The sequence below is a fragment of the Oryzias melastigma genome, linkage group LG13 (assembly GCF_002922805.2).
Source record: "Oryzias melastigma strain HK-1 linkage group LG13, ASM292280v2, whole genome shotgun sequence".
NCBI lineage: Eukaryota > Metazoa > Chordata > Actinopteri > Beloniformes > Adrianichthyidae > Oryzias > Oryzias melastigma.
This window is the reverse complement of record NC_050524.1, coordinates 20,040,676-20,051,017: the sequence shown is the minus strand read 5'-3', so window position 1 is coordinate 20,051,017 and position 10,342 is coordinate 20,040,676. Positions and strand designations below refer to the sequence as shown.

Genomic DNA, 10,342 nt, shown 5'->3' with positions numbered 1-10,342 from the left:
TACATGCCAAAATAAGCCAATAAAGTCAAAACATTGCTAAAATATTAACTTAGAATCAGCTCAAAGAACCTCAGTAGATGCCAAATTAGCCAACAAAGCTAACAAGTTGCTAAAATACTAGCTAAACTCAGAATTAGCCTTAAAAACCTCAGTATAACCCAAAACAGATTACAATATCAAACCAGATTATAAGAAATCAATACTTTATCTATCTTAAATATTTATTTATTTAATTAATTATTAATTGTGACAGAATTTTAGAATAATGACTTTATACGAGAAATTGAAGGTGTCAATAAACGAAAATACGACAGAGAACCTGTCATGTATTTATATCTAGAGAAAGTGAGAAATAACAAAAAATATATCTAAAAATATTCATATTTATTCCTATTTAGTAATATCTGTGTATGTTTTTCTAAAAAATCTAAATTTATCAAAAGATTAGGATGCATCAAATAAATAAATTAACACAAAAATAATGACACCTGACTGATTCAAAGCCCTCAACAGCCAATCAGATCCTGAGAAAGCAGCAGGGCGTGTACCTGTACTGAGAAGGTGTGCATGCGCACAGACTTCTGGGAAGGTTTAACAATGCCCTGCAAGATCAAGGCCAGCAATCTCTGATATAGGCGGATTTCAGCTTGAAGAGCTTTTATTTTGAACTTCGTATGTATTTTTTGCAGAGGCGAAAATAATGGTGAGTTCCTTCACTCGCTTCAGATTCTGATGTCTGCAGACAGTATAAGAGTCTTCTAATAAGGTGAATGATGTGTTGAAGTGATCTGATCAGGTTTTGTTTGCTATGTCTATTTCTGGTCTGCTTGAGGGTTATTCATTTACTCTGTTTCTCATAAATCTCTGGAGTATCACGGATATCCTTCATAGAACCTGTCATGTATTTATAATATTTGAATGAAGTTATGGATCTGATTCATCTCTTCACATAAAGTATTAAACAGACGGTTTGGCAGAGGCAGCAGGTCAGATATAAATGTGTTTCTGTGGATTTTATCCTTCCCATCTGTAAACCTCAGGATCCTCACGTTAAAGTGAGTACAGTTTTTCTTCCCTGCTCCGTCTCTGTCACGGTCTGTCCCTCTGCAGACCTCCACAGCTGCACCCTGGGCAAAGAGCTCTCAGAGATTGCTCAACACAAGCTTTGTGTTTGCTCTTTTATTGCCCTCAGAGCTGATTTGCAAGTTTTGCTCTGACTTCTAATCTCATCCACGTTTGTTCACGCCGCTGAGGTTGTTTTAATTCAGCTATAGATCTGCCCTCCTCGTCTTATGATTTAGATGCTTTTCCATGAATCTCTTTCAGATCAACTTCCTGTTGCTGTTCAGTCGGCAGGGGAAGCTGCGGCTGCAGAAGTGGTTCACGCCCCTATCAGAGCGTGAGAAGAAGAAGGTGATCCGGGACATGACTATGTCAGTATTGGCCCGTCCGCCACGCACTTCCAACTTCCTGCAGTGGAGGGACCTGAAGATTGTTTACAAGAGGTGGGAAAAGGCACATCCTCCCCATGGGAAATGGGACATGTGCTGACTGTTAGAGCTGTGGAGTGAGAACATCCTGGTGACGGTTTAAAGTCTCTGGTAGCATAAATAGTTGTGATCTATATCTCAGTTTTGTTCCTCAAATGTTCGGTTTGTGATAAGAAAAGCGTAAAAGTTCCTCTAAGCTCATATTAGCTGAGAACAAGCTGACCATGACATGGAACAGTCTGCTGGAGTTTGGAAAGAAGACATCAGGACAGCAGTCTAACATTTCCTCATTTATGAAATAAAGTCAAAGTCCCACTAGTTGTCAAACAACAAGGTGTGTGAAATTGGTTCTCTGCATTTGACCCATCCCCTGGGGGAGCGGTGAGCTGCAGACCCAGGCGCACTGGGAAGCGACATGACGATTTAACCCCCAATCCAACTCCTTAATGCTGAGTGTCAAGCAGGGAGGCACTCATCCCACTTTTAGAGTCTTTGATATGACTCCGCTTGGATTTGAACTTACAACTTTCCAGTCTCAGGGTAGACACTCTACCACAAGGCCACAGAGCAGGTGATTATAAACACAAATTTACTGCTTCACCTAAACTATGTCTGTGAAAACCATTTAAGTCTGAACATGTGAGCTAGCATGAATATATTTTGTCTGCTCTGCTAGTTTGTTATTATTTTTTAATTATATTTAAGCATTTAATAACCAATGGAAGGATTAGTCCCTTGTCATTTTTGAGGGGTTCACCGTTTTAGATCTATGACATTCTTTTTAAGAGATGACAAAGAAGAAATAGGAATGAAAAAATTAAGAGTAATAGAAAATTATTATACTGGTGTGTCATGGAGGGGCACCAGAGAACAAAATAACATAAATGATTGTAAATGGCATCCAAAGAATGTAAATTAGCTGGAGTTATGTTAAAGTGGATGATATCTGCATGATCAAATATAGGGAGTAGAAGTTAAGAAATAATTATCTTTTGGACATAAAAAATTAAAACAACTTACTGATTGATACAGTGTTTTAAGACGGTTATTACGCTTTTTTTGTAAATGTGTTTTAAAAGATAGATGTGATTTAAAGATTTATAGATATATATTTATAGATATTTGAACATCTCTGTTCTTTCAAGCGGAGAGGAATCAGAAAAATACACATTTTTTGTATCCTTCAGTATTTATAGTTTTTTATAAAATAGCATATAATATGATTTTGTTTTATTCAAAATCATTTTATTAGAGGATAGGTATTTTTTGTATTGAATCAAAATACTGCTGCAATGGATTATATATATCCAAGGTCCTTGGTTGAGACCAATAGAATATAGTATCAACTGCATAGAGTTGAATATCACATTTTAAGCTGCAATTTGGCAAATCATTAATAAATATGGAAAATTACAGGGACCCATGGGTCCCTGCTATTAAATATTAAATATTGTTATCAAAAGTTTAAAAAAAATAATTAGTGAATTTCATACAATCAGATGTGGTGTCTGAGGTTTACCAGGAACCCGGCTGTCAGAACTGCAGTGGGTTCACCTGCTGCCATGTGACTTTCAGGCTGAGAGACGTTCAGTTTCATCTTCCTGTATGTAGTGAACACCAGGTGACCTTTACCTGCTGCTGTTACAGGTACGCCAGCCTGTATTTCTGTGTTGGCCTGGAAGAGAAGGACAACGAGTTGTTGGCTCTGGAGATGATCCACAGATATGTTGAATTGTTGGATAAATACTTTGGTAATGTAAGTAAAGCTCATAACAAGTCAATGTGTGTTTGAATTAATATGTTTGTGAGGGAGGAAAATCACTTAGGTGATAAATCAGGTTGATGTCCAGATTTATAAAAAAAATAACTATGTGTTTAGAAATATACATATATATATTTTTAAATTTACTCTCTTAATTTATAAAATAAAACGTTTCCTTGCTTCTGTGAATGTTCATCACACTGTAGGTGATTGATCATAAACCGGATTCTATGTCGTTCTGAGCAATATTAATGATGTAATGCTTGCTATAGGAGTTTCCATATCTTCAGTTTATGAAGAGTTAAAGTCCATAAAAATGTATTGATATATTTTTCCCAGAGGTTGAGGCAAATATTTTTTTTTTCATTTTTCCAGTTGAAACTTTATTTTAAAATAATGTTGAACAAAGGTCTCTTAATTTAAGAATATTAGGCTTCCTAAATGTATATAGAGTGAAGCAAATACGTTTTTAAATACCATTTGATTTATTAATTTCTCCCATTTAGGAATCACGTAGGGGTCGGAATAACAAATAAATAAATAAATCATTTCTTTGTATGTTATTGCTGCAAATACGTATTTGAACACCTGTTTTTCAGCTAGAATTCTGACCCTTAAATACCTGTTAGTCCATCTTTAAAGAGTCCACCTCCACTCCACTAATTATCCTAAATTAGAAGCACCTGTTTGAGTTCGTTAGCTGTAAATAAGACACCTGTCCACCAAATACAACCAGTGAGACTCCAACTACTGACATGGCCAAGACCAAAGAGCTGTCCAAGACACCAGAGACATAAGACTTGTAGATCTTCACAAGGCTGATCTTCCAAGCAGCTTGGTGAAAAAAGATCCATTGTTGTAGGAATTATTAGAAAATGAAATAAGATAAACATGACTTTCAGTCTCCCTTGGACTGGGGCTCCAGGCAAAATATCACCATGTAGGGTCTCAATGTAAAAGAGCCAAACCTTCTAATTTCTAAAAACTAAAGTGTGAAAGGAAGTTAGAATTTGTGGAGTTTCTTGTGTGTTGGAGAACTATCCCTGAGCTGACATCATCTTCTGCGTCAGGTGTGCGAGCTGGACATCATCTTCAACTTTGAGAAGGCTTACTTCATCCTGGATGAGTTTCTGATGGGTGGAGAAATCTTAGAAACCTCCAAGTTTGCTGTGGGTGGGTCTGTGGAGGAGGCGGACACCCTTCAAGAGGTACAGTTGCCGTGAGCAGGCCTTCACGGCTGCAGGTTTCGTTGCATTTACATCTGCTTGCTCCACAGACTATGGAGGAGTATATGAGCAAACCTGCCTACTGAGCTGCGAGAAGATGACAGCGAATCCTGTTTCTCTGTTAATGAACGTCATCGTCTGGACGTCGTGTGACTCAAAAATCAAGTTTTAAAACCCCCTCCTGCCCGCCCACGCAAAGACGAGCTTAAAGAGGCGTGAGTGGGCGGAGGATTAACTGGAGAAACACTAGACAGTAAGGAAAAAAATAACGTCAATGCTTTATTCATCTCAGGTTTGTCACATATTACCACATTTAAGAAAAGTTACCAAAAAACACAAATGAGTGTGAGCCTGTCTGTGTGTGAGGCTGGTGAGACGCACGAACGAGTCGTCAAGCAACGGATGTTTCACTCAGAAGAACGTCACGTGAATGTGTCAACACTCATTTCTGCTAATAAATACAAAGTTTTTGTAAACCTACGGAATAATTAAAGTTGACCGGATGTTTTATTTCTCAAAATACTCTGTTTTCCCTCCATGTACATTGATATTTACAGTTCATATTTCTTTGTCAGTTTTGTCAGTTTCTTCTGGCTTTGGGTTCAGGTAGCTCAGCAGTTTGATCATGGCCTCATTCTCCAAACTTTGTGTGTCATCGCTCCTCTTGTCCTCAGACTGCGTGTTCGGGCTTTTCTCTGAGTCCACTATATCTAGATACTCCTTCACCGCCTTTTCGAAGGCGTCTGTGGCGCTCTGTCCGTCGTCTTCCCTCTTTTGGGCCACCTTGTTTCTGAACGCAGGTTTGGGATACCGCGCCAGCATCTGAGCGGCGAGATAAGCAGCCAGTTCGTTCTCGTCCACGGTGTCATCGTAGTCGTCTCTGAAGGTGTTGGGAAGGCGCCGCGGCGTGGGAGGGGATTCCCCCAAACGCCCAGCAGGCCGAGCGAGGAGTCGTGACAGGGAGCTGGTGCGCTGTCTCTGCTTCCTGACGGGCTCTGTCGCCTCCTCGCCTCCCAACCCCAGGACTCTGAGGATCTCCTGTCTCCTCAGGTCCTCTGCCGTCTTGCGTCCGTAAGGCAGCCGTCTGGAGGAGAACGTAGCTACTGGAAAATTCATCTTCTTTGGAGTTATCTGAGAAAACCGGCTTCCTGCTCTGGATAATTCATTACTCTTACGCAACATGTCTTGATTCTTCTGATCTCCAGTTTTGAGCAAGTTCATGAGGTCCTCAGGGGGAATCTGGTATTTCTGGGACATGGTAATAAGCCGGTAGATAACCCTCGGGTCTACACTATCTGGATACGGAGAGACCCTCCTCTCAGCCCTCTGCTCTTCCTCTTCTACGTCTCGCTTCTGCTCCTCTTCCTCTGTTTTTTCCAGAATTTTAAAAAGGTAGTAGTCCACCAAATTAACATCATCGTCTGCCTTGTTTGACCGTTTCATTGGGAAGTTCTCTCCCCCTTCTTCGTCATTTTCTTCTTCTTCATCGTTGTCATCGATGTAATCAAGGCCTCGATCTTGTCTATCATCCCTCTCCTCCTCCTCTTCTTCGTCTTCTAGTGGACCCCACTGTGCAGGATCCACGTCGTCGTAATCTTCATCCCTCACATTAAACACGTCTTCGTCCTCTGTATCATCACCCTCCTCCTCCTCCTCCTCCTCCCTCTTGCGGATCCCCTTCACAGCTGTCATCTTATCCAGCTCGTCAAACACAGACTGCAGCGTGGCCAGGTTCTGGGGTGTGTACTTCTCCTCCACGTTTTCTTTGGTGCGTTTGAAGAGCCCCTGGCTGTCATCCTCACCTTCCTCATCATCTTCAAACATTAAAGGCAGCTTCTTGTGAAACCTGCGTTGTTCCGGCGGTACCGGTCTCTGTGGGGTGAGCAGGGCCGGCCTGGAGGCCTTCTCCGTCTGCTGGAGTGTGCTGAGCACAGCCTGGAGCAGCTCTTCACTCTTATCCTCTCTTTGCTCTTCCTCCTGCTTCTCCTCATCTTCACTTTGAGCAGGGTTTGAACGCAGCTTCAGCAGCAGGCGCAGCTTCTCCATGTCATCCATGTGGCTGACGTCTTGCCCCGCAGCTCGGGGGCTTTGCTGCGGGGAGTCCACGTCGCTCCTCTGATGAAGGCTCTCAATGTACTCCAAGGCTTTCAGCATGTCTGCATTAGGAGGTTGGAGGCCATTTCCTCTCAGGGAGTCTGACTCACTTCCCAGCAGCCTGTGCTCTCTGAGGGAAGCCCCGTAAACGCCAGCAGAAAGCAACGCCAGAAGCAGGTTGGCCAAACAGACGAGGGAAGGCTTGCCCATCGGAGAGGTCTGAGAGAGGGATGACATGGTGACACCTGCGGAGGAAGAGGAGGAGGAGGCATGCGTCAGCTGGGGATTACTCTGATGTGTCTCTAAAATGTCACGGTCTGATGATAACATCACAAACTCTCATAGAAGTTCTGGAAATATCTTTACATTAATTTATCTGCGACTAACAACATTTGTCCATTTCATGAACACAGAAAGCACGTTGTGAGACCCTAAAACCTGGAGTTTGTAGGTGGATGGAGCTCCGCCTCCATCTGTGTTCCTGCCTGTTGCTGCTGGCAGAGCTTCATACCAGGATCATCAGCGGCGCTTTAATCCGCTCCTGTGCAAAATCGTATTACCCCTCAAAATGCAGCTGTGAGTGAGTCATGGCCCCGTTGTCAAGGGAAACCAACCTGACTGAGGGTCCAGAGAAACATCCCATAATATACTAAATCTCTATTTTCTAATTATTGTTATTGTCCTGCTACAAATGGAATTATTAGAAACATAATATTTTAAAGTAAATTTCACTTCAGTTTAAACAATTAAGAGAAAATAAACTTTAGAAAAATAAAAATAAATGATGAAACTCGTATTGTCTATTATTTTTTATTTTTTCTATTGTTTTTTTCTGATTTTACTTAAACAAAACGGTTTTATTGTTAAAAATTATTAATATTAACTGAAAAGTAGAGTCAAAATAAGTGATGAATTCAAATGAGCTCGAGCCAAAGGAGAACAAAGGAGGACTGCGGGCAAAAACAACACAACGTCAACATCTGCGGCGGCGCATCAGGTTGGCAAACATCTGAACTTCCTCCGAAAGGAAACCCTCCGCTCCCGCGATGAGGAGGAGGAGGAACCCCGTCTGAGCTGATGAAGCGCCTTTGAGCCCCCGATAGAGACGAAATCTTACCTTTCGTGATTATTTGGCGCGGAGGCTCGCGGGGGATCTGAGCATCTCTCTGGCGCGCGCGGTGACTGCCGTTTCAGCACCGAGGACAGCTCCTCGCTCCTTTAGAAGAACCACCTGACTCGTGCGTCATGAGGTACGCAATAGGCTCGCGCGCGGGGGGCTATTGCCTGGCACGCGCTCGACGCACGCGGGCAGTAAACCAACCAAAACGAATGTCAGAAGTTTGTGCTGCAGAGGGGCCGACGCGTGCACGTTCTATTCCTGCTGTTTTAACCCCAAAAATAGTTATTATTTTTTATCCATATGGATCAGCTCTGATCATCTGAGTGAGGCATGAGGTCATATCTGTGAGGACTTCATGGACATCGTGGCTGCGGAGGAACACAGATGGTTAAAGTCCACCGATGACTCACGGACGGCGCAGACCGGGACGGGCGGGGTGACACCAGGACTGGATGGGCGCGCGCACACGTCTGAAAGAGAATGACTTTTTCCGTCAGCAGGCGCGCTCCCGTCTCTATTTTTGGCATCCTGTCAAATCCAGTCATGTATGGATCGGTGTGTGCGCGCGCACGGCTGCTCTTTCATTCATAAATCCTCCATCCTGCGTTGAAAAAGTCCTCCTCTGAAGTGCATTCACTTTTCAGAAAGAATAGTGTTTCTGTCACTCATGTTTTGCTTCAAGAAGACTCAAATCTTTGCAGTTTGTAAGTGTTTCTATGAGCAGCATTTTTCTGAAGGTTTTCCTTTAAACATAATCTGCTTTTCTCTCTTTATTTACAGCCGGTTTTGCCTGGAACAGGCAGGACTCAAATGTCTGAGTCACAGCCAGGAAAAGGCGGGATTAGGAAAAAAAGGATTTATAGACATCAAAAATAAAACTCAACATAAAAAAAACACAAATATTGGACAACCAAATGAAAGGGCTAAAGAAAAAGGTGTTTCAAAAAATGAACCAAAATATATATAAAATAAAACGTAAAGAAAAAAAGGTTAATAAGAAACTCAATCCACAGATGAATCCGGGAGATTAGAATTATTTTCTTGAATTGTTTTGGATCCTCATCAACAGCCTTTCAGGAGAACTCAGTGTCCACACTTAATAAATATATTTATTATTTTTTTGTACACAAATAATATTTTTTAAAATAATTTAAAAGGTTAATTTGTCCTAAAATACATAAACTAAATATTTAACCGTATTCTTCCACTTTTACTTTTTGACAAAAATCTTTTTAAAGATCTTTAAGTTAAAATAAGACAACCGTTTTTATTAAAATATTTAAATCCTAATGGGTAAATTAAGACAAATTCAGTCATAAGATCATTTAAAATGTTTTTTGACAGATGAAGCAACAGGCACACAAACAAATAGATACATTTAAATCTGTGATATAATTTAGAGTCTATTTGTCAACATTTGCTCCATAAATCTGTAGGCGTAAGTGACTCATACTATGAAATCCTCTCAGACTCATCAGGTTTTTGTGGTCTGACCTGCTGCATCCACATCTTTCCGACGTTTCCTCTCATCTCGTGACCGTAGACGGTCCTGCAGATGCAGCCGAGCAGATTTTGTGCCGGTGTTTGAGAATGGACCGTCTGTGTGGTGACATACGTTTAGTGTAACACATTCCACACACACACACCCACACACAGTGTGTCAGTGTTGTGCTGATGAAGCCGAGCTGTCGGGCTAATTGCCTGTGGTTGTGTTGGTGGGAGGGTTGCTGGTAAACAGAAGCCAATTACAGCTCGCTCTCATCCCCACTTCCACTGACTGAAGATGGAGAGATTTCTTCAGGTCAAAGTTACTTCTTCTTCTTCTTCTGGTGATCAGCAGCTCTGCTTCACATTAGTGGAACTTTTTAACTTTTACTACACGTTTAAATCATTCAGCTTTTGACTTCTTGACCTTTGATTCAAATGTGAACAGATTTGAAAACAGTTTTTGGATTCTCCTCCTCTCAGAGGGAAGATGTTCTCCAGATACCAAGGGTGGCACATCTGACATTTTGAAATGAATAAATGATGTTGTTTGTGGTATCATGAGCCCATCAAGGCACACACAAATCTTTTATCATAAGTGCTCTTTACACACCCGCTCTCATCTGATTGGACGAAGCTGTCTCTGATTAGCTCGCCTCCCTGTGTGTTTGTCCCCCAGCGACTGACCGTCTGCTTCCCATTCATCACCACCGGGCCTGACATCCAATAATGTGGCTCCTTAACTCCGCCTGTCAGGATCCTGGCAGGGAGGAGGCAGAGGGAGTGGTTGTGAATGGGCTTTGACGTCAGCGAGCTGTGTGTGTGTGTCTTTGTGTTACTGCAAGGAAATGGATGATGATGATGATCCATTTTTGCTCTTTTGTGAAACAAAAACAAAACATTTACACTTATTAGAATAGAAGAGTGTTCTTCACAGCATTAGTCACCTTTTTCTGAAAGCTGTGAACGGGCTATGTTCCGATGCTTCAGATTGATGAGATTTATTATCAGACAGCCATTAAAAAAAGACTCTGGGCTATTTTTTCCATCAAAAACACGTGACGGTTGCTGCTGAACACAAAGAAAGGTGATGGGAGGTTCTTTTTGTCAGATAAAGATCAAAATGTCAAAGATAATCTAATGAGACAAACAAAATGAAGCCAAT

General features: G+C 41.6%; 2 protein-coding genes across 2 annotated transcripts; one reads left to right on the top strand and one right to left on the bottom strand.

The window, feature by feature from the left end:
• Nucleotides 1-572: 572 nt before the first annotated feature.
• Nucleotides 573-4,963, top strand: ap1s3a (adaptor related protein complex 1 subunit sigma 3a). Its single transcript, XM_024277868.2, has 5 exons — nucleotides 573-703; nucleotides 1,327-1,505; nucleotides 3,138-3,246; nucleotides 4,323-4,460; nucleotides 4,529-4,963. Exons 1-5 carry the CDS (start codon nucleotides 701-703, stop codon nucleotides 4,562-4,564), a joined length of 465 nt encoding a protein of 154 aa, XP_024133636.1. The 5' UTR covers nucleotides 573-700; the 3' UTR covers nucleotides 4,565-4,963.
• scg2a (secretogranin II a) lies at nucleotides 4,745-7,832 on the bottom strand. The gene is made up of 2 exons (XM_024277867.1): nucleotides 7,690-7,832; nucleotides 4,745-6,817 (listed from the first exon to the last, which is right to left on the bottom strand). The coding sequence occupies exon 2, from the start codon at nucleotides 6,807-6,809 to the stop codon at nucleotides 5,037-5,039; it is 1,773 nt and encodes a 590-aa protein (XP_024133635.1). The 5' UTR covers nucleotides 6,810-6,817; nucleotides 7,690-7,832; the 3' UTR covers nucleotides 4,745-5,036.
• Between the last annotated feature and the right edge of the window lie 2,510 nt (nucleotides 7,833-10,342).

What these genes read in the sequence shown, in the direction of transcription:
- ap1s3a (XM_024277868.2), top strand. An exon ending in CTGAAGATTGTTTACAAGAG is followed by an intron (nt 1,506 to 3,137) that starts GTGGGAAAAGGC and finishes CTGCTGTTACAG; the next exon opens with GTACGCCAGCCTGTATTTCT. An exon ending in TGGATAAATACTTTGGTAAT is followed by an intron (nt 3,247 to 4,322) that starts GTAAGTAAAGCT and finishes CTTCTGCGTCAG; the next exon opens with GTGTGCGAGCTGGACATCAT.
- scg2a (XM_024277867.1), bottom strand. Translation starts at nt 6,809, where the DNA reads ATGTCATCCCTCTCTCAGACCTCTCCGATGGGCAAGCCTTCCCTCGTC.